General features: G+C 44.7%; 1 protein-coding gene across 2 annotated transcripts in view; it reads right to left on the bottom strand.

Annotated features, from left to right (window-relative positions):
* Positions 1-16,343: 16,343 nt before the first annotated feature.
* TCERG1L (transcription elongation regulator 1 like) overlaps positions 16,344-23,372 on the bottom strand; it is a 58,769-nt gene continuing 51,740 nt past the window's right edge. For both annotated transcript variants that reach the window (XM_064663501.1, XM_064663502.1), the window contains exons 11-13: positions 21,483-21,572; positions 19,311-19,429; positions 16,344-17,296 (exon numbers count right to left, since the gene is read on the bottom strand). In XM_064663501.1, coding sequence (XP_064519571.1) covers positions 17,140-17,296; positions 19,311-19,429; positions 21,483-21,572 — 366 coding nt within the window. In that variant the 3' untranslated portion in view covers positions 16,344-17,139. The remainder of the gene's footprint in view (positions 17,297-19,310; positions 19,430-21,482; positions 21,573-23,372) is intronic.

Here is a 23,372-nt window from a genome sequence, read left to right as displayed (position 1 = left end):
CCTTCATCCTTTCCTTTGGAAATTACTCATTTTTAGCCAAAAGAATGGGAAATATAAATTAGTGACTGTGCCCCAAACTGCCAACATAGAAATTAGAATTACTTAAAACATCATTAAATTATGCTCTAGTGTTTATTCCATTTTGCTCATGATCTCATTTTTCTCTCCATTACAGTCACAGCAATAAATGATTTAATTCCTCCAGCCTGTGCTGCACATAAAGCACTGCCCTTGGAAGCTATGGAATGTGTATGTTAATCAGCTCGGGGGCTGCCTGGGCTGTTCCCAACCCTCTTAATTTGTTTCCTGGTGTCATTCTTGATCACACATCTTTAGAACAGATCACTGTACTCACAGGGGTGGGCAGGCAGTTCCCCTGCCAGGGGGACCTTGGATCAATCTTCTCATTGCAGGTGAAATGTATTTTCTGAATAAATTCCAGGTCTGCTTTGTGTTTTCTGTAACTTTTCCGTTTTGGGAATTAATTAATATTAGTGATTGCAAGAGCAGGTAGAGCTTTGAATCAACATAAAGAAACACTATTGACAGAGTAAATGAAATACAGAACTGGTGCTACTGGGAACAGCCCACTAAAGGATGGGGTGGGTTTTCTAGGCTTCCTAATTCGTCACCCTCTGAAAACAAAATTTTGCTCAGTCTCAGACCCAGATATCTCAAGCAGCATGTTCATAAAAGCAGCATTTTCCTGCTGCTTTGCTCTGGGACTGGTGGCTTGTGTTGCTGTTCAGTTTGGTATTGATTTCTTTGTGTTTTAAAATCACCAGGAGCAAATTGTCCCTGAGTGAGTCTCTTAACACGAGCTACGCTGTGCCCTGGATGTCCCCGGGTTCAGACACACGAGGTGCTGAAGTGGCTGCTCCTTTTTGGGTTTCTCTCCAGCAAACCTAAAAGGATGCTGTGCATGGATTGCAAGGCTGATGAATTACAAATATGTGCTCATGTTCTATTCATAGCACAGCACATGTAGCTGCTGTCTTTGAAACAGAGTAATTTGGGGTGTTTGATCGCATATACCCTGACAAAACACCGCAAAAGTCTCACTAGAAGAGCCATAGAGTCACAGAATCGTTTAGGTTGGGAAAGACCTTCCAGATTACTGAGTTCAACTGTTCCACAGCACTGCCAAGGCCACCACCAACTTCTGTCCCAAGCTCCACATCCACAGGGCCTTTAAATCTCTCCAAGAGTGGGGACTCCACCAGTTCTTCGGGAAAACATCCAGCATATTGTAAATCAAGGAGCAACTCTTCCACCTGCCCCTGAGCAGTGAGTAGGGACACCTACTTCTCTTAAATTTTATCAGAAAGCCACCAATTAATAACAAAGACCAGGGACAACGCACCACTGCCCAAAGGCATCTTAACATCTGGAGTTCCCTGTTCCTTTTGACCAGCCTTCAGATCACTTCTTTCCATCTCTGCCACTGAGCAAATACCCAACTGCTTCCCCTGTAAACAAGGATTTTGGGACCCCAGCTGCACTAGGACTTTCCCTGGAGCCAGACACCACTTTACTCCAAGCTCTCCTTGGCTTCTGACACATCCCAGCCCTTCCAGCTGCTCAGGCTGGAGAAGTGAGGGATTTAATAGACACAGGGATGACTCGATTCTTTCCAGCAGCTGAAACAAAATGGGAAGGGAGCCAGGCAGAGCTGATAATTAGGGAATAAATTCACACTCAATAACAGAGCCCAGCAGCAGAAAACCCCAGACAGATCAAGCTGGAATGAGAGAACAGGTTGTTTCATCCTCTCATTTCTTTTATTCACAAAGTAGAAAATTACTCTTTCCCTCAAAACACTCCCTCAAAACTGTTCTTGGAGGCGTGGGTGGCGGGAAGAACAGATTCCTTACATCCTCCCCGGGTCACCTTTCCAGCTGGAGGCTGTTTAAAGGTCTCTCCAGGTGAGCTTTGCAGTGACTCTAATGAACAGGAAAGTATAAAATATTTTCTACTCAAATGTAAGAAATGCAGCCCAATTTCAGCTGTGCAGAGCAGGAGGAAACTGCTGGGACAGCCCTGTGCTGGAAAGAGGTCACAGCAGGATACAGAGGTGGAGGAAATGCCCCTCCTGCAGCTCATCCTGCAGCTCCACACCACCCATTTCCCTCAAGTCCACAGGCTTTGGTCATCCTGGAGAATGATCTAGAAACAGAGTCCCAGAATGGTTTGGGTGGGAAGGAACATTAAAGCCCATCCAGTCCCACCCCCTGCCATGGGCAGAGACACCTCCCACTAGCCCAGGTTGCTCCAAGCCCTGTCCAACCTGGCCTTGGACTCTCATTTTGAAAATTTTCAAATTTTTCAATTTTTTCAAATTTGCTATTTTTCACTACTCAGGTGGGACCTGCTCCACCCCCATGACTGACTCCATCCAGTGACCTCCCAGTGAGTTCCTTCATCCCAAACACAATGCAATGACCCACAAATGTGTGCAAGACTGACTTGGCAGCACATTCAATAATGAGCTTTACTACAATTAATGACTTTCTTTCAATAATTACTTCCCTTGTTTTGAATTAGGAACTGTGAATTTACTGATAAATTGACCCATTTGAGAGATTCATTCCCACTGCAGCTCCTGCAGTTTGGTCCTTTTGAAGTGATTCTTTTTCATGATTTACACCCAGCACTCGGCAGCTCCTGCAGCCCAGGGATGGGAGAAGCCCATTCCCCCCATCCTCAGACCCCAGGATGCAGCAGAGCCTCTCACGGTTTCCAAAGACCAAGGTTAATTACTAATACTTAATTAATGTAATTATTTATCTAAATACTGGCACAGAGAAGCTGTGGCTGCCCCATCCCTGGAAGTGTCCAAGGCCAGGTTGGAGTAACCTGGGCTAGTGGAAGGTGTCCGTGCCTGTGGCAGGGGGTGGGACAGGATGGGCTTTAAGGTCCCTTCCCACCCAAACCATTCCATGATTATGCCATGTGTCACATGCAGCCACACGTGTGCACGCAAAGAGTATTTTACAAATCTCTTTTTCAACTTTTCCCAGTTCTCAAGTTATCCCAATCCCTGTCCTATCTGCCTCCTGTATTTTCTCTTCCTCCCCCATCCCAAGTGTTTGCAGGTGATTTATTACACCCCAGCTTCCACAACAGGAGGAATAAATTCCTGACACAGAGTGTTTTCACAGAGCCTTTTCCCAGGTTCAGTGTGAGCTCATTGGGTGTGAAAAGTTAATCCTTTCAAGGCACATTTCCCTGTGTCCCCAAGGAGAGGATCAAGGGCTCTGTGTTTCAGAGCTCACCAATCACTTTAAAAACCATTCCATTCACTGTGGATACCTGTGATGCCTCACTGAATGGAATGGAACCTACCCAGGAATTCCAGGCCCTTTCCCCTTTCTCACTGCCATGGGACACAGCCCACAGGGAGCTGAAGGTCTGTGCCTCCCAAAGCCCCCCTGCACACGGGAAAAGGGGAAAGGAAGGCATAGTTCTGCCTTGCCTTTGAGGCCAATCAATTGTGGGATCAATTAAACAATCTGCTGAGCTATGGGAGCAACGACCTTGCTGACACTCGTTTGCTCCTCCAAGATAATCAGTTTTATTGCCAAACTGCTTGCAGACCCTTCAGGGAAATACATACACTTCACTTAACTCAGAAATGTTTGAGGTTTTTTTGCTGTTGTTTTATTTAGTTTTGGTTTAAAATCTATTTCATGTTTGCTAATTCATAGATTTTTATTTTATTATATTTCATTTATAACTTATGGCACAGGTTGCCCAGAGAAGCTGTGGCTGCCCCATCCCTGGAAGTGTCCAAGGTCAGATTGGACAGGGCTTGGAGTAACTTGGGGTAGTGGAAGGTGTCCCTGCCCATGGCAGGGGCTAGAACAAGATGAGCTTTAAGGCCTCTCCCATCCCAAAGCAGTCTGTGATACCATATTCACTTAATCAGTTTACAAACAGAGATACCTGAATGTGGGACCTTCCATCTGAAATCAATTTTAGGGCACACATGCACTGAAATATCAGATATCTGCGTGTTCACAACCACAGAGCAAAGCACTTTGTTAATCAATTTATTCAGTATTAGTTAGAAGAGACACAGAAATGTTTCTTACCTTCATTTGGCCCTTTCTGCTGCTTTGCTGAAAGCAGGGGATGAGCTGTGAGCTGCAAGCTTTGAATCCTCACAATTTGCTTCTCTGGGATGGAGCTGGATTTGTCCCTGGGAAACAGTTCTCTGTCTCCTGGAAGTCCTTCACCTCCTCCCACCTTTCCATCACGGGTGCTTCCCAGGTTGGATGGAGAGCTCTGGATTTAAGGGGAAGGACTATGTTTTAATTTTTCATCTCTCACAGGAATTGAGGGTTTTTCCACAAATATTCACTTTTATTGAAGCAAAATGTCCAACACCACAATAAAGCAGGTGAACCTGCACCTCTGAGCACCTCCCAGTGCTGACCCTGCACCTCCCACTGCTGCCCTTGGCATCACCAAGGAGCTGGACACCAGCACTGGGAGGTGTCTGTGCTGCTGGGAGCTGAAACAGAGGGGTTTTCCTAATTAAATGTCCTGGAAAACTGATGGAACTCTGTAGGTATTGAGAAAGAGAGCAGACCAAGGAGGTCAAGCACATCCTCTGTGCTCTGGTGATGCTTTATGGGACTTTGCTGGTACATGGAAAGGGCAAAGAAATGACTCCCAAATACCCTGGTACAAAAAAAAGCCCAGTCTTGTTCTCTTTTCTCATTGAACCACATTAAAAGATTAACAATGGAGATGTGATCTCCAGGAAAGGGCCCCTGGGATTTCCATTAAACAGTCTCTAAGCCCAACCAGATCAGCAATAGCAGCACTACTAAACCAGCTCTCTGCGATCCTCATGACAGAGGCTGAAGCCTTCAAGCAACCCACAAGATTAAAGAAATTACTTCCATAAAGCATAATCTGCTCCCCTTCCTGGACCTGGCTTAGCCACACAGTCAATCAGGGAAGAATATTTTCTCCAATTGAGAAAAAAAAGTCTTTACAGTGAAACTCCTTTGCAAAAATGAGAATTTTCAGTGATAACAAAATCCAATTTCCTTTGATCTGGCTTCTGCAGGACATTTGACTATAGGCTGGTGTTGTAAACCTCTTCTGAACCCTCCCAAGCTCAGGGTGAGCTCGGGCCCTGCCTTCTGATTTCTGTGGCAGGGTGAGGAGTCCCTCTCCCAGCATCTGCATCTCAATGTCCTGCTCATTCCAGTCACACACCCCCACCCCCACCCCACCCCCCCCAGGGTGCATTAGGTCACAAACTTGACACTTTCTAAACAGCTACAGAGAAAAACTGTTTTTCTGTTATGAAACAAACTCCATTTCAATTTGTCTGAAAGGGCAAGAAATCTACCTGGAAATTATTCCAGGCTGCCACATTCTTGAAGTGTCCAAGGCCAGGTTGGACGGGGCTTGGAGCGACCTGGGATAGTGGAAGGTGTCCCTGCCCATGGCAAGGGGTGGGACTGGATGAGTTTAAGGTCTCTTCCCACCCAAACCATTCCATAATTCCACGTTTCTATGCCCTCAAACCACACTGTGCTTTCCACCCGCAGCCACGTGTGTTGGAGGTGTCAAGAACTTTCTCCAGGCCACAACATTTCAACCAGATCTGTCCCCAGCATCTGGCATTTTCCCTGAGCTGAGCAGCCACCAGTGCCCTCACAGCACGGCATTCCCAGGGCAAGGGCAGGAGGGAAACAGCCAGGACACTCCATTACAGCCAAAGATTAAACATTCCTTCTTCAGGCTGTGAGAAAGATTAATGTGCACAGAGTTGTTGAATTAGTGCCCGGGTTAATTGAGAACTGGAGAGTTGTACAGTTTCTATATGCACAGTTAGGTATATATGGTATGTAAATTAATAATAATAGAATGATATTTCTTCTAGTCCTAAACAGCAAAGTCACTGTTAATTGTGTTTGGATGTAAAATGGCCTTTACCAAAAGGTCACCTGAAGAATCCCCAGAGAGTGGGGCTGTGCTGTGCTGGTGGCTGACTCTTTGATCCCTTCACTGCCACAGCCAGTGGAATGCAGGGAGAGGGGAGTACCACCAGTTAAAATTTAGGTTTTAAATACCCCTTTCATCCCCACCTGGAGCTGGCTGACTTCAGGCTTGGCTTTGGTGCAGCTCCTTAAAATCTGGTGGCCCAGGGGAAGGTTTGGTGGGAACAGAGCTCCACAGCCCCAGGCTGGGCAGAGCCACTTTGCCTCGTCCTTCTTCATCCTCCTGTTTAACCAGAACAATGAGGCTTCAAATGTCAGGTTTGGAGGTTTTTAAATTATTGCAGTCAAGCTGACCAAGAGAAAAAGAGGGAAGTTGGACACCTGGATCTGCAAAGCCAAGGGGAGGGAACAGTGGTGTTGCTGGGGGGGACCAGGACGTGCCTCTGGCTGGGACATCACTGGTGCTAAAGGCAAAGTAAGAGCATTTTAGGAGGAACAGCAAGATTTTGGGAAAAGGATTGGGGAGGAGGGATGCAGGAAAAAGAGCTTCACTTAATACACACTTCCAGGTATTGCAGAGGGATAGAAGAATCCACCTAACAGAACTCTCACAGGAGTAAAAGATTCCAGGGATCCAGCTCAGCTGGGAAGGAGCAGCTTGGACAGGAGCAATGCAGAGGGTGAGGGAGATTTTTGCTTCTCCAAGCAGCACAATGACAATAAAAATGGGCATTACAGAAGAGGGAGGCAAATCTAAAACCCAAAGTTGGAAAACACTTGTTGCCTGGCCTGTGGGGGTTCTTATCCCACGGGGCACTGTGGGAGTTCGGGGCACCAACCTCCATGGCAAGATGGGATACCTAAGCCAAGGAGACTTTGTACTTATGGTAGGATAGAAAGAAGGAAAAATAGTAATTCAGAGAGATGAGAGAAGGTGACAGGCAAGGGCTGCACAAAGAGAAGGGTCTTGGCTCAGCCCTTCACTGTGTCAGGAACAAGGAAACTGAAATTTCCAACTGGAAATCACAGTCCAACCAAAATGAGAAGCAGCACCTTAAAACCAGGGAGCTTTTTTCCTGGAATCTGGCACATTCCACCCCGAGGGAGTGTGAAGAGGAGCAGAGGCACCAGCTGTGGGGAGCAGCTCATCTCCCTCACCCTCCTCTTCACCTCCTGCTTAATTGGCTGTGACGGCAGCAATTCCTTGTCTGGGATAAATGAGGTGTCAGTTCTGCAGGACAGGGCTGTGGTAGCAGCTCTGTGATCACCCTCCCAGCAGCAGCCAGGGAAAAACAGCTGTGGAAGTGCTGCAGGAAAGGAGTCTAAAGGCAAAATTTATTTTGCCTTGTACTTCTAATATCCTTCTCCAACATCCTCTGGTTTGGATTTTAACCATTTCCAAGGCAGGCAGCCGAAACCCCACCAGTGACTGTAAACCCAGAAGACAACTTTGGAAGGTCCCAGATGTGCATATGGGAAACACAGACCTGGTTAACACAACGGGGAGACATTTTTGGCTGGAGCTCTCCTGCTCTCAAAGAACAAAAGTAGCTTAAATGGCAAGTCTAGAAAGACCTTGCTAATTAAATGGGTTTATTATTTCCTGAGCTCTGGTTAATCACCCTTTTAAAGTCTCTGTTTGCTAATTGAATGCTTCCCTTTCTATCAGGAGATGAAGAGAACAAGGAGCTGTTGGAAATGTTGATTATCCATGTGGATAAGGACACTGGGCTGCCTAATGAATCTGGGAGATGAGAAATTTATATTTACCCTAAATCACTTATCTGTTTTGTTATCCCTTTTTATGGGGATTTCCCATAGTTCCCTTGGCAGTGGGGTTTATGTGTGAAATGGTCTCCTCAAGACCATTGTCTGCTCATGGGAGCTGTTGCACTGGGCAAATGTGGGGCAGAATCCCAGAATGATTGGGGTTGGAAGGGACCTTAAAGCTCATCCAGTCCCACCCTCTGCCATGGGCAGGGACACCTTCCACTACACCAGGTTGCTCCAAGCCCCATCCAATCTGGCCTTCAACATTTCCAGAGATGGGGCAGCCCCATTTTCTCTGGGCAACCTGTGCCAGGGCCTCACCACCCTCACAGGGAAGGATTTCTTCCCAATATCCCAACTATCCCTGCCCTCTGGCAGTGGGAAGCCATTGCCCCTTGTCCTGTCCCTCCAGGCCCTCAAAAATAGTCTCTCTCCATTCCAGTTCTCTCAGCCTTTCCTCACAGCAGTGCTGCTCCATCCCTCTGATCATCCTGGTGCCTCTCCTGGACTCACTCCAGCAGCTCCATGTCCTTCCCGTGCTGGGCCCCAGAGCTGGAGGCAGCTCTGCAGGTGGGGTCTCACCTGAGCGGGTGTGTCCAGGTGGTTCTGCAAGAGCTGTTCCAGTGGTGGAGCCCACGTTGGAAGGAGGCGACTTTGCTAAATAGCCAGGCAGATTTGGAACAAAATATCCCTTTTTTGATCCCCCAAGCATAAATTATCAGTTATAACATAATTGTGGCGAGAGGCAGCAAAACAAAAGTTAAATGAGTTAAAGTGTAAACACAGGCAGTTTTCGAAAAAGATAAGTGTGAAGTAAATGAACCAAAACTGGTTTAAACACAGGGGAGAGCAGATAATCGAGTTCAGGAATTAGAGAGAAAAACAGGAGATGGAGTTTGGAAGGACGTCTGCTGACAGCATACAAAGGATCAGGAAAGTCCAGTCGAGGATAATCCCATCCCAGCAGGATTTGTGCAAAGGGCTGAACCACAAACATTCAGGGCTATTTTCCCTCTCCCTGTTATTTGCTGTTCAATGCTGTCTCATTCCCTGTGTGGTGATGGGTTTCATCTGAGCTGTGGAACAATGGGAGCTTGGGATGGATCATGGCAGAGCAACCAGGTGCCTTAGCACAGTGAGAACAGGCCCCCCCAGCCTCCAGCGACAGCCGGTCCCACACCAATCAAAAATTCAGCTCCAGAGTTTAAATTGAATGACACATTTACTGGGGGTATCTGGTGTTTGGGGCAGTGTGGGCACAGGGGACTGAAACGTAAAACTGCCCAGGCAATGCCTGTAGTGGGTTCAGAGCAGCAGGGATCACAGAATCATTTGGAAAAACCATCTGAGCCCATCCAGCCCAACCATTCCCCAGCACTGCAAGGCCACCACTAACCTGCATCCCCAAGTGCCACATCCACATTTTTTAGACCCCTCCAGGGCTGGGGACTCTGCCCCTGCCCTGTGTTCCTGCTATTTTTTCCTGCTGCAAGTCCCAGAGCACTGTGAGTGGGGAGGGAGCAGAGGAGGTAGCAGAGGCAATATCATTTTTCCTGCTGATGCCCATAACACAGAATGATTTCCAATTTGTTAGCATTCATTCCCGGTGCTCTGCTCTGACAGGGCTGTACCACAGCTAATGTGTTGCAGGTGGATTGCAAAGCACTTTTACATCAGCCAGGGCCCAGCAGAGGATCAGACTGAGCTGGGTGGTTTCATACCTGCTGTTCCCGAGGATGGGAATGTTGACATGTGGCTGTGCCTGTTCCATCACAGCAGCTGGGCCAGTAGAGCCCAGCACAAACTTTTTCCACCATCAAGGGCTTGTAACTCCTCTGCTGCTGCCTGCTGTGGGGAGATAAACCAGCTCAGGGGGGAGAGCACATGCTGGAGCCCTGCCTGCCACCCCTGCCAGTACCCAGGTTCACATGGAATGTGCAATTCTATGGGTAGGGCACGGCCAGCTCCTCACCTGGGGCTGTGCTCAGTGTTATGGGCTCTGTTAGGGTGCTACCAAATGATGACAGAATCATAGAATCTCCTGAGTTGGAAGGGACCCACAAGGATCATCCAGTCCAACTCCTGGCCCTGCCCAGGACACCCCAACAATCCCACCCTGTCCCTGAGCACATTGTCCAAACACTCCTTGAGCTCTGGCAGCCTTGAGGCCGTGACCACTGCCCTGGGGAGCCTGTTCAGTGCCCAACCACCCTCTGGGGGAAGAACCTTTTCCTGACATCCAACCTAAACCTGCCCTGACACAACTTCAGCTGCTCTCTGGGTCATGTCACTGGATGTGCTGGTTTATGAGATAATTTGCTTAAAGATAAAAAACTCTGCCCAGAGTAAAACTTGGGAAATTTGGGTGTTCCTGGGCAAAATATTGGTGTGCAGCTCAGTGGCTACAGCAGAAAAAAAAAAAGGAAGTCTTGCTCCCACGGGCTCAACAGGCAGCACATCCAGCAATTCCAGACTCTGGCAAACTGAGCCACAGCCTCCAGAGAGGGAAAAGCATCTGTGTGGGGAAAGGGGTTATTTCTTAATGACTTTGAAATGCCACCAGCCACTGCCTTAGTAAAGAGGTAGCTCAGGTGGTGCCACTCCCTGCTCCATGTTCCTGTCTGCTGTGGGGAGCAGCAAAGCCAGGACCAAGCCCACACATCTTGAGTGAGTGGCTGGGGGACTCACAATCCTCCATTACCTTTTCCATCATCTGGAGTTTTCCTTGTTTTTCAGTGCTGTTGAAGCCCCATCTCCAGCATCTCCCTGTCCCTCAGGCTCAGCACAGTCAAGCCCCTTCTCCTCTCCCAACCTCTCATTAGCTGAGTTTCTGTCCCCATGGAAGAGAAGAGCATCTTCATTAACTGAAACATTTCCATGGAATCCTGGGAAGACGCACTGTGAAGGCATATTGTCTATTTTCTTATTAAAAGAGTCATGTGAGAGGTCCAAGGAAGAAGTGGAGCTGTTTCATATTTCATTGATTCGACCCTCAGCAGCACACGAGACACGTGAGGCTGCTTTGGGAATTATTCTGGCTGTGGAGCATCAACTAAAGGTGGCTCAATTCATTATTATTTTTAAAATTTTGAAGTGATGTCACTGCATTCATATATTTCTATAATATATCTCTCACATATTCATTTGCTGTAAAGTAGGTGCCAGACTCTGGCTGTAAACCCAACACATGGATGGGATAATTACTGTTACTCACAGCAGCAGCAAAGACCATTCAATAAAATATATATATTTAGCATAGCAGGCAGAATAAATGTTTGTTTATAGAAACAGAAATAAAACCCATGTGCAAAACCATCTGCTTCTGTCAGAGGGAGCTAAATTATTACAATCCACCCAACCATCAGCTTCACCATAGGTTTGCATCTCTGTGATTGGAATTATCAAGGGCATCATCCAGGATGGGTTATCCAGTTTGTTTTGTTTTACTTGGCTGTCTTTTTATTTAATTGGGAATCAGACTGGAGCTGCCTGGACTGAAAAGCAATGTTTCTGATTCCCTTGGACTAAAATCAGCTTTGTGCAGCAGGTTCCCCTGGCAGCCCTCGGGATGCTCATATAGGAGTCCTTGGCCCCCACCTGCACTAGGGCTGATCCCACAACATGCCCCACTCAAGGAATACATTGATTTTTGCCCATTTGTCCCATTGTTGGGAGCCAGGCTGCTAAATAGACATCAAAGAGGCACTGGGAGAAAAGAGGTGGGATTAGGAATATCATGCTTTGTCTCCCTGAGTGTTTCAGACAGTCCAGTGTAGGAACACTCATCATCCTGTCTGCTGCTTCAAAATAAGTATATTAAAGAAAACACCTTATCCTGTCCAACACTACGAGACTTCAGCTGGGGAACACAAAGGGTTTATCACCACGAAGGTTTATCATGGAAAGAGAATCACAAGCTACTTATACAGCCCAAGAAAGAGCTGAAACTCTGCCAGGGGAAATAAACTCCTTTCTTCTCACAGTGCCAGCCCAACAACCAGGATTAAAGGCAGCCAGAAATACAGACAGAGAGCTAGAAACACATATTTTTCCTGCACAGAAAATTCCTGCCCGAATCCCTGAGGAATGTGAGACCAGCCCTGGGAGGATCCTGCCTCTGAGAATGAGCCAGGTTTGTGGTGGCTCTTTGTATCCAGGACAGGGACGGATAAACTGGAGCTGGGATGGAAACCCACTAATCCTCATCCTGAACTTGTTTCAACTTTCTCTTTGCATTCTGCATAATTTGTGTCATAATTCCCAAGGTATAAAGTAAACAATCTCACAGCTTTTTTTGTTTTGCTTTTCCCCAGGATCTCCCCTGTGGCAAAACTTTTCTCCTGGCAGAGGACAAGTGTGGAATACTTAAAGAGAGCAGCAAAACTGAGAGGAAAATACTGCCTTTTCACTTTCCAACCTTCACTTTGGAGAACAACAAATACAGAACTCCCCATTCACAGTGCAGAGGACCCCCTTGATGAGCATGGGGGTTTTACACCCTCCTGCTGTAAAAGACAATCCCTTCTTTTAATGGCAATATTCCACACTGGACTGCCTTAGGCGCAGGCTCAGAGAGCTGTGTGAGCAAAAGGTACCTTTGGAAAGAGCTGGGGCCATGCTCCTGGATAAAGCAGATCCCCAGAAAATTCCTTTTTCATTGCGTGGCTTTGGTGTCCCACTGGGAGACCTGGGAAATCCACAAGATCAAGAGGCTTCTGCAGGGGCTCACTTTTCCTTTTGACATTTTCCTGCCCACAATTAAATGAATGTGCTGCTGTAAAACACACATGAACCAGCACATCCTGGAGGTCCTGGGATGGGAATTTTCCCAAGGGAAAAAAGTTACAGCATCCCTTTTAAGCAACTGCTTTGAGGCTGGAACAGTACATGGAGATTGCCAGGGCTGAGAGTAATATCTGCTTAGAATCACAGAATCACAGATACCTGAGGCTGGAAAAGTCCTCTGAGAATGAGTACAACCATTCCCAGCACTGCCAAGGCCACCACTGACCCATGTCCCCAAGTGCCACACCCACATGGCTTTTAAACCCCTCCAGGGATGGGACTCCACCACAAAACACCCAGACTTCTTTCCTTTAACCATTGACAAGTTTTGGCACAGCTCCCTCCATGTCTTTGTCCCTGTTCCCCCCACTCTGAGCTCTCCTCACTCTGAAATCGCCATCAGGTGCTGCAAGGAAGAGGATTTCCCCTGATTTTGGAACATCACAGCTACTCTGGATATTTTTGAGAACACATGAGCAGCTTTTGTTTAAAAATAAAAACATACAGTGGTAATTCGTAAGATCTGTGTGGAAGATCCAGACAGATCAACCTCAAGTTTACTGGGTTTGAATTATTAAATCAATATTTTATTCTTTTAGGAGGAAAAACATCACATCTGAGGGAAAAATTATTTTTAATACAAACAAAACACGAGCCTTGAAAGTCTCAGCCTCCCGTGCTTAAAATCACAGCCTTCTCAGAAGGAGAAGGTCTTTATTAAAAATGCTCTTTAAAGTTATATATATTCTTGTTTTTCAGTTTCTGTTCCAAACAGAAGCACTGCTTTCCTGTGATTCCGGGGAAAGGTTTTCTCTTCAAAGTAGAAAAAAGGGGAAATATAATAAAATGACATTTTGTTTCACTGGGTAAAGCCTGATCTAAGAATACCAGGCTGGTTTGGTTGGAAGGGACCTTAAAGATCATCCAGTCCCACGCCCTGCCATGGGCAGGGACACCTTCCACTAGACCAGGTTGCTCCAGCCTGGCCCTGGACACTTCCAGGGATGGGACAGTGACAGCTGCTCTGGGCATTTTGTCTGGTTTCATTGGTTCAAAACCAAGGATGGCCAAAGCAGAATCGATTCCAACAGGTAAATGTGAAAAAATTAATTTAGAAATGCTTGCACCAGTCCTTACAGCTCAGAACCTCCTATGTGCAGTAGAACTGGAGACTCCAATTCCACTGAAAAGCTGCCTGAAATCTGCATCTCAGGCAAGAACAAGAACTCCCAAGAACAGGATTTTTTTTTTCTCTACAGATAAATAACAAGGTCAAAAGAAGGGGAGGTGTTCAGAGAGCGTTCAGGGAATTGGCAAAGATTTTTTTGCCCTTTTTTTATCAGTACCTTTATTTTTACCAGACAGTAACTCAAAAATAATCAACAGAAGACTTTGTGATATTTATATTGAAAATCATTCTAATTTAAATATTGGCAAATTATGCAGTTCTGTTAACAGGAAGAGAGAAAAGAGGATGGTTAGTGGTCTGCAGGGAAGATGAGAGGACAGGACCAGGTCTCTGACTGTAGTTTATAAAAACCAACAAAAAATATCCTTAATTTTTCTGCCCAAAGCTAAACCTGGTGAGCACCCAAGTATGGAAATACAGTGGATCAGGAATGAGTTGTGAGCTCCCCCCTCATGTCCAGTACAGGATGCCTGAGGAAAATAAAGTCCAATTTACAGCAAGTTTGACAAACCCTAAAGCATTTCTAGGGCTACACCAAGTGGCCAGTTTACCATTTTAGAGGAATGTGTCTCAAACTCTTCAAAAGCAAATTACTCCAAGTCATCTCCAGATGCCCCTCTGTTGAAAGGGGTGAAACTCAGTTCCCTGTCCAAGAGAAACCATTGTTTCTGCATTTCCAGTTCCTGTCCTGTTTTCCTTCCCAGAGGCTTTAAAAACAACAACCTCAAGACAAGGAGATGGAAGAAAACCATGACAATCTCTCAGGATACAACACGAGCAAACCTGCCAGGGGTGAATTCATCAGGAAAAGCAAGTGGAGAGACACCAATTCTGGGTGTCTCCACCAGGGCTGGAGAAATACAATATATGGAGATTTCATTGGTGCTTGGAGGGATAAATTGAGTTGAATTGCTCACAGAAGCAAACCCAAAGCATCTTGTTGTGAATCCAGAAAAGTCAATTCTGAGTCTCCTGGGAACGTTGCCATCATTTGTTTTCATTGCTCTGACTTCTCTTCGTTTAGGCTCGAGATTAGCTCTCCCAACAATGATCACAGCAATACAAAAACCTGCTCCCAGGGGAATGGGAAGAAAGGAATATTTACCAAAGTAAACACAGGCGAAGAAATCAAAATATGGAGAAGTTTAAAAAAAGCAGAGTCACAAAGTATTTAGGAGAGAGAAACAAAATGGCTTTAACTGTTGCTGGACTACTAAACATTCACCCAAATATCTGTAGCCTTGTCAGGAGGCCAAAAAGCAGAGAAAAAAACCCATCCAAAACTCATCCAAACCTCTCAACGACCATCCTTTGTGTATCTTCATATTTCCCACACTGTTCAGAATTTATTTACTGAGTATTTTGCACTTTTCCTAAAGAAAAAAACTCAACATTTTCACCTTTGATTTTTCCTCCTATGTATCTTGTTTTCAGCCAAACATAATCCTGCTAAGGATGCAAACACACAAATTGCTCTTCAAACAGAGTTATTCAAACAAAGTGATTATTAGGATTTTATTGGCATGTGAAGCCAAAACACAACAAGCTCCAGCCTCTGGCAGCCTCTTCCATCTTAATTTAGTTTGAATTACAACATCCTTAATTTCTAGTGTCTTGTTCATAGGGAAGCCAAAAGCAGAGCTCCCTCTGAAAATGCACCCTATACTCAGCTCCAGTTCATTCTCCTTCCCAAGGATCCAACCAACTCTAAGCAAATCTGCTCTACGTGTCCTGGGGGGGTTTCAGGGCCGTTGGTTGAACTGGAGACCATCAGAACCACTGAATGCTCCAAACTTTTCCAACTCCAAAATTGAAAAAGAGCAGATATCCAACCCCCCCCCCAAGGCACTTACCTGGGCAGAAGAACATGCAGAAGATCCATCACAGATGGGAAATCATGGAGCAAGCGAAGGAAAACACAGAACAATTGGAGACTCCAATGGGAAGTGAGGAAATCAGGACCTGGACAAACATTTCTTCTCAATACCCTGCCTAACCCTGCCCCCTGGCAGTGGGAAGCCATTCCCCCTTGTCCTGGCACTCTTTGAATTATTCAGAGTTCAATTTTCCAAGGCATTAGAAAATACCTCGTATCTCCTTAATTATAAAAATATGTAGCACACACGTAAAGAATAATTACTGTTAGTTGGAGAAAATATCCCCCTCACTTCAAGCAAGGAAAAATCTATGGATTGGGTCAACTGAGAAGAAAGTGATGATCACAGAGAGAGTGATCATCAGAGAAGCAGCACAAAGGCAGAGATACCCTGATGTCCAGCAGGGCTGTGCTGGTTTAATCCAGCCATGAATCCTACCTGTGTAGCCAGAGTGACTCTTTTGCTCCCAATATCCTCAGAACTCTGATGGATCCCAATGGAATTTGCACATGAATCATGAGTGAGACTCCTCCCACTCCTCCAGTTTTGCATCTCTCCAGTGAAAACCACAAGATTTTACCCATTATTTCAGAGAAACACAGAATATCCTGAGTTAGAAGGGACCCAAAAGGATCATCCAGTGCAGTTTCTGGCCCCGCACAGCCCCAACAATCCCACCAAACACTCCTTGAGCTCTGGCAAAGAAACTACTCAAACAGTCCTGAAACTTAAACCCCTCTAAAAATTGGCTTAACATACTTATTAATTAAAAAAGTTAAATATTTATTTATACAAATATGATGAGAAAAATCTCATGCAGACTTTTCACAGACAGTAACAGAACCCAGACTGGGATGGCTTTACAAAACTTGGGTTTGGGGACGTTGAGGGAGAAGTGTCGCTCTCACCCGCCTGGAGCACCAGTCACGGGGGGTGGGAAGTTCTGAGAGAGTTTTCCTATGGGACATATGCCAAGATTTTCACACTCTTCACCAATATTAACAATTAATATCTGATTACTACTACTCAGAGGACTGGACAGAGACATATGAGCAGCGGGAAATGGATTCCTGTGACCACCAGACCCCCACACACTGGAATGCAGAAAGTTGCCAAAAGGTCGCTTGAGATAATTCCCCTAAATGATGAAAATACCTTGGGATGGTTATGGATGGCATCTGCTTCTGCTTAATTATAAACCTGCATTGGATTCATAATTTGTGTATATTACAAGTAATTTGCATAATTAAAACAATTAAGGGATTGACATATCATGGCAATTAGAAATGCATCAAACTCTGGATGTTGTACAAAAGAGAGCTTCAATATGAAACATTAATTCTTTGAGAACAAAATATCCTTTAGATTCCTGCAGAACAGCCTTCACAAATCCCAGAGATAGTCAAGAAACTCCGTTTAGAGCAAGTTTTTCCCTGGGAAACCCACTCGGTGTCGTGCTGTTGAACATTGAACCCTGAACTCCTTCTCCTTCAAGTTCCTCCCCGCAGTCACAGCCTTGGCTCACTCGTGTCTTTATTGCCAGTTTCAGGAGTTCTTATCTCATTTTCCGTAGCCTTATCCTGTTTTCTTTGTCCCTCTTTTTAAGAATAAGTATGAACTGATTGAAAAAATGCTCCTGGTCCTTCTTCTTCTGGACGAGGCGGAACCGCTGGTCTCGGCCGTGTTTCTCTGCAAATTCCTTAAATGTTGTCCTGCAGGAAACAGAGACATTTTAGAGCTGGGACTTGGCCAAGCCACTCTCAGGCTCTTTGACCTGGATCTCAGTTGTTCACACAGACACCAAAAATGAGGGGTGTTCTGGGAATATCTGACAGGAATATAATGGTGAGGGAAAGCAGGACAATGCCAGAACCACTGAACCTCTGGACACACAGACCTCCCTGCAATGGCTAAGGTCCACTTTTTATGGAAAAATGGGGTGATAGTTGGCACTATGGACATTGCTGAATCACTAACATGTCATTCACAAACCAGTGACAGGAGATTTTTTATCTTATACTGGATATTTTACATTACACTCTCCTAGCAGCATTTTCTCCCTTGATTTCCTTTCAGGCTGCACTCCCAATGTGATGTTTTCTTTTTATAGGAAAGATTTGTGTTTTATTTATCTCATTGTGTACCTAAACCAAGCCAGAGACTGTTGCAGGGAAACGAGCGTCCTTCCTGCTGTGTCAAAACCATTCACAGGTTAAATGTTCCCTGTCCTGTAGGCCAGGACAGTTTTTCCCTTGCAGGCTGGAAATATCATTGCTGGAACCAGCTTTTAAGTGCTACATTACCCTCAGAATATTCCCAGTTTTGTTGCAAAATCCTTCTTATAATAACAATAATTATTATTATTATCTCCATGCAGCCCCACGTGCTGTTTGTATCTACATGTCTTGGCAGGTTGTGCTGTATAATTAAATACTCGCATATTTTAGTAGAGAAAACATTAATTTATTGCTTCCAACTATAAATTTATAATATATAAACACTTATTTTCATATAATTTACAAATAAGAAAGCACTGCCCTAAGCACTGCATTTGCTATACATTTGCTAGGTTTGGATCCATCACTTGAAAAACAATGTAAAAAAACAAATTACACACTGGGCACTTTATTTTAAATTAATCATAGAATTAAACAATGGTTTGGGTTGGGAGAGACCTAGGAGATCATCTTGTTCCAACCCCTTGCCATGGGTAGGGACACTTTGCACTAATTTAATGACATAGCATTAACAGCAAATTTGTTAAATTATATTTCTCTTCCATCAAAAACCAAACCTAAATCCAGTTTATGACTAGTTCCACCTTTATGTGTAATATAAATGAGATTTAACATTCAGGGACTGATTTTACGTGATTAATATGTATGTGTGTGTTCTACAATCAAAGCATATACATAAATATAAAATACACATGTTATGCAAAATATTACACATTCTGAATGAGAGGGAGAGAGAGGGAACATTCCCTCTCCCAGCAATTTAAGGAAATATAATAAAATAATAGGGAAGAAACATCAGCACAGCATTGGAAGAGCTTGTTATGAAGAGTTAAGCTCAGTGTTCCAGCACTCTGGCCTGATAAGCTCAGCCTAAATGAGAAATCTTATCTCTCCATGCCTTCTGTCAGAGACTGAAATGGTTAATGATTTATGCATTCCAGGAGTTTGCAGGCTTTGACTTTTGCCCTAAAAAGGCAAGGAGATACCTCAGATGGGTAGTTGAGCCCATCCCTCCAGTGCTAAGCCCTAAAAAGGCAAACAACTCCTCATCCCAGGGTGGTGCAAAAGCATGCTGGGGGTATATAAACTGACTGGTGACTTTGGGATTTTGGGTTCTCCTTCTCCCCCACCGCCTGCGAATCAAGACCATCACTCTCAAGCATCGCTGGATCCAGTGGGCGGTGACTATATCCATTTCTTTGCACTCTCAGCTTCTCTTTTCCCTTACTCTCATCCTGTTTTTCCTCTCCCCTAGACAGTTTCTCCCCCCTCAAAAGTTATCTCTATGTTGCATTGTTTTATGACAACACCCAAAACGCTAGCATACTTGTTGATACAAAATTGTTAAAATAAACTTTGTTTTCAGACACCGATTATTCAGTGTCATTTCACTTTAATCCACCCCAAGGGAATTACTGATAAAAACCTGAGTTACCCCCCTCCCCTTTTCCTGGGGCGGGTTGTAACACCTTCCTAAGGCAATGCCCACCTTGGTGACAACTTGGATTCTTCAAGAAGCTTTTTGAATTCTTCTTTGGCCAGCAACAGTTTGTTTTTCTTCTCTTTGTACTCCTCTCTGATCCGGGTCTTGACAAACTGCTCAAAGATCTTGCCAAGAAAGGGAAGAAGACATAGAGTTATTAACGAAGCCTTTGTGGTGTTGGGGCCTGGCCCAAGAGCTGCCAAGTCCAGGGACTGCAGTTCTTATCTGCCTGAGGTTCCTGCAGCACTGACTGTGCATCCCCACAAAGGAAGGAGCTGGGAAAAGGCACAATTTGGAGAGATAACATCTCCATCCAAACATCAAATGCAACATAAATCAAAATCTCCCAACTCCAGTGCCTTGCTCGCATCTTCATGCCTCCAGCATTAGTTTTGTCCGCTGTCCAACTGCCTGCAGGCCTTCAGTTTGAATCTTGCATCATTCCCAGCTGGATGGAATTCCTGCAAATGTCTATAATACCAAACAGCAATTCTGTACATTATCCCAAAAAAACCCTGAAGATCTTTCAAACACCAAGAGTTTACACATGATCCCCGTGCACCCAAAAGCTTTAATGTCTTTGGAATGAGCAACAACCTTCCTCTAATAGTATTTGGCAGCAAAGCAGGTGGCAGGACACACAACATCAGGACTTTTGGTGTCTTAAAAGGGACTTAAGGAGCTCACTATGTTACAAAATTCTGCCAACTACTTTAATCCCATTTTTAATCCCCAAACCCTGGCTGGTTTCATGCTCTAAACACTGTAACACACTAAGCTGTTCAACCAAAGGAGCTGCTCCTCAGAATTCCCTCAGTTTTCCATAGTCAACATCGTTCTCACCACAAATGACACACATTAAACATGAAATCCATACCACCACAAGCTCCCTCCCCAGCACGAGGATGCTCAGGTGCAAATCTACACCCTAGGAAAGCTGAAGTAACCAAACTACAGGTGGGATTTAGGAGGAATGTGGAAAAGGGAAGGAGTAGCACTGGAAAAGTAAATATTAAAAGATGGCCATGAAAGAATTACTAAAAAGAACCTCAAGGAAATCTAAATGCAATTGAGTAAGTTCAGTAAAGATGGAAAAAACAGAACTAACAGGTAACACTGGTTTTGCTTTCCTTTCCTTTCCTTCCTTCATCCCTTTACCTCCTCTCTCCCTTATTCTCTCCTTCCCTCCCTCCTCTCTTTCATTTTGAGCCACTTTTCCCCTCTCACTGAATTTCCATCATTCCCAAAGCCTGCAACAGTTGCTCTTGAGGCCACAGTCATCAAGTCAGTAAATGGAGATGGATGTGCCCAGTCCCTCAGTAAATATCTACAGGAAGCTCTCTGGAGAACCAGGGGACAATATGGAATAGGAATAAGTCCATTTTTCCATCGTGTTCATTTAAAAAATGGACAATTCCATATTCAAAATTCTTCCTTTTCCAGGATGATAAAAGACTTCTAAAGAAGAGCAATAACTACAGGACAGAAGTCCCCACCTTCTCTGCAACATCCTTGCATCTCTCCTAAATTTTTTAGACTAACCTGCAGACTTTTGGATCCCTTGTGATAAATAACACCCAAATTATCAAGGAAGTTAAACATCCACGTCCCTTTGCATCACCAGGAAAAAACAACCCTTCCAACAGGCACCAGCACAACACAGGGCTGTGCCCAGTTATTTTCAAATCCAGCAGTAAATCCTGCCAAACTCCTAGAAAAGGTACTAAAAAATAAAAATGAAGCAGTCTCTCTTCAATATTTAAATAATTCAGGGTAGGAAGGTTGCCTTATGGCCATTTCCTTCTTTCCAGCCCAGTTTCCCAGGCTCAGGAGTTGTTCCTACAACCCAAGAGACCAGAGCTTGCCTTGTGTTCAAACCTCCCTGTACCACTTCCTTCTCCAAGGAGACAACACTTTAAAACATGGAATATCCTAAGTTGGAAGGGACCCACAAGGATCATCCAAGTCCAACTCTAGGCCCTGCGTAGGACACCTCAACAATCCCAATCTATGCCTGAGGAGCATCATATCCCAGTGAGCTAAGCCTAAACCAGGAGTTTCCACAAAGAAATATTAATTTTATGCAATTTTTACCCTCCCAAGGTAATTCCTCTGGTATCCCGGTTAATTTGGGCCATGTTTGAGGCCAATCAGGAGCCAGGCCAGGGAAACACTCACCTGCTTCCGCTCCTCTGAGTTCAGCAGGAGGTACCGGGGGTCAAACACTATTTTGTGTAATTCCTTCTCCCATGTAGAAAATGCTGAAACCTGCAAAGCACACCAAGAGTTGCACTGAGGAATCTTAATAGGATGTAGAAGAAGCAAATGTTCCAAGGTAAAGCCAAAGAGGAGCTAATGAGCCCTCGGGAGGACATGTCAGAGCAGCTGGAAGGGGAATTTTAATGATTTTGGCAATGCTCTGGTCACCCCCACACCATTGACTTTCTGTAGGATATCTCAGTGAGGAGCTGGGAGATGTTCCTTCCACATTTTTGGTGGAAAAAATCTGTAGCAGAAAGGAAAATTCCATTTTATGATCCTATTTGAGCAACAGAAAAATCAATTCCATCAAAGGAATTAGCTTTAATTCCAAAGCTGAAATTATGATCCAACTGAGGCACATACTGAGGAACCACCAGTGAACATCTTCAAAGCACCACATCCCTGCAGCTACAGGAGATGAGGAGATCACATCCCACAGAGGTTCTTCCATCTTCACAAAGTCATGGAATCATGGAATGGTTTGGGTTGGAAGGGACCTTAAAGCTCACCCAGTTCCACCCACTGCCATGGGCAGGGACACCTTCCACTATTTCAGGACCTTGGGAATTATTTGCTACACAACATCACTGGGAATTACTTGCTACAGAACAATCTGGAGGAACATAAAATATTCTAATCACTCCATCTAATTACAAAGCAGAGTAAACTCTTTTAACAAAATTAAGTATGTGAAGTATAATTAAATAGAGTAATTAACACTCAAACAGGAAAGGTTTGATGAAGCAAAATGGGTTTAAACAGACTTATTTTCCTCTTAAGAGTGGTCAGAAATTGGAATATTCAAAGTTCAAGCTCCTTTTGAGGATTCAAGGCCATCTCCTCACAACATCTCCTTTCCTGATGTCCCCTCCCTGTGCCCACCATGCCCTGAGGTTTGGGGGTTCCCCCTTCAAAAGGCTCAGCAGCAGAAATCCCCTTTTCAGGGTGTCTTTTATACTCTCTTGGACATTGGCTTTGTTCCCAGCACAAAATCCACTTCAAACTCAAAGCCAGTTAAGCTCAGACTTTGAGATGGGAAGGTGGAGTTTAGGGAAGTCCAACACCCCCTTTCTCTCCAGTATTAGGAAGGTAAAATCTTGAGGAAAAAATACCACGTGGAATCCTTTGAAAAGCCTTGTTTTGCTGCCAGAATCCCAGCAAGGAGAAGACTTTCCTAGGAATGCTGTAGAACACGGATATTTTGAGGCTGGGGCTGGGAAGGAGCCAGAAAGCAGCTTAAATTTTCTCAGGATTTTGTGTAAACTTTTAAACTTCCAAGAGTGTATCAGGGATTACACTTTTTACACAGAAAAACTTGCCCCAGACTTCAGAATAAATAGCGCCTTTGTCTTGGAGCAGCACCAAAAATTCCATCTATTTTTGAAATGTTACAATAAATATTCTTCTGTTGACATAATTTACGTAGGAAGATGCAGAACCACCCTGGCAAACTCCATCTGGTTCAGCTCTTTGTAATGCCATCAAGTAATTCCTTGAGAAACAACAACGTGAGGGGAAAATGGCAGGAGATGTTCATTAAATAATCAGATTAAAGCAGCACTAATGCCCTCCCTGTGTCTCAAGTGATGCCAAGCAGCTGGTGCTGACCCAGGGCTCATCTGGACATTTAAAAATCACTCAGGGCAAAAGCCAAATCCCCCCTTATCTCCACATTTTTAAATCATAGCAAAGCAAAACAGTAAAATTCCCAAATTTCTTAGTTTTATGAGCAAATCTGACTCTTACACAGAAACACTTGAGGATCCTATTCCTTAGAACATCCCTAATACTTCCAAATATTGACTT

This window comes from Pseudopipra pipra, chromosome 8 (genome assembly GCF_036250125.1).
Source record: "Pseudopipra pipra isolate bDixPip1 chromosome 8, bDixPip1.hap1, whole genome shotgun sequence".
In the NCBI taxonomy this organism is placed as follows: domain Eukaryota; kingdom Metazoa; phylum Chordata; class Aves; order Passeriformes; family Pipridae; genus Pseudopipra; species Pseudopipra pipra.
The sequence above is the reverse complement of the archived record's forward strand: the minus strand, read 5'-3'. Positions and strand labels throughout refer to the sequence as shown.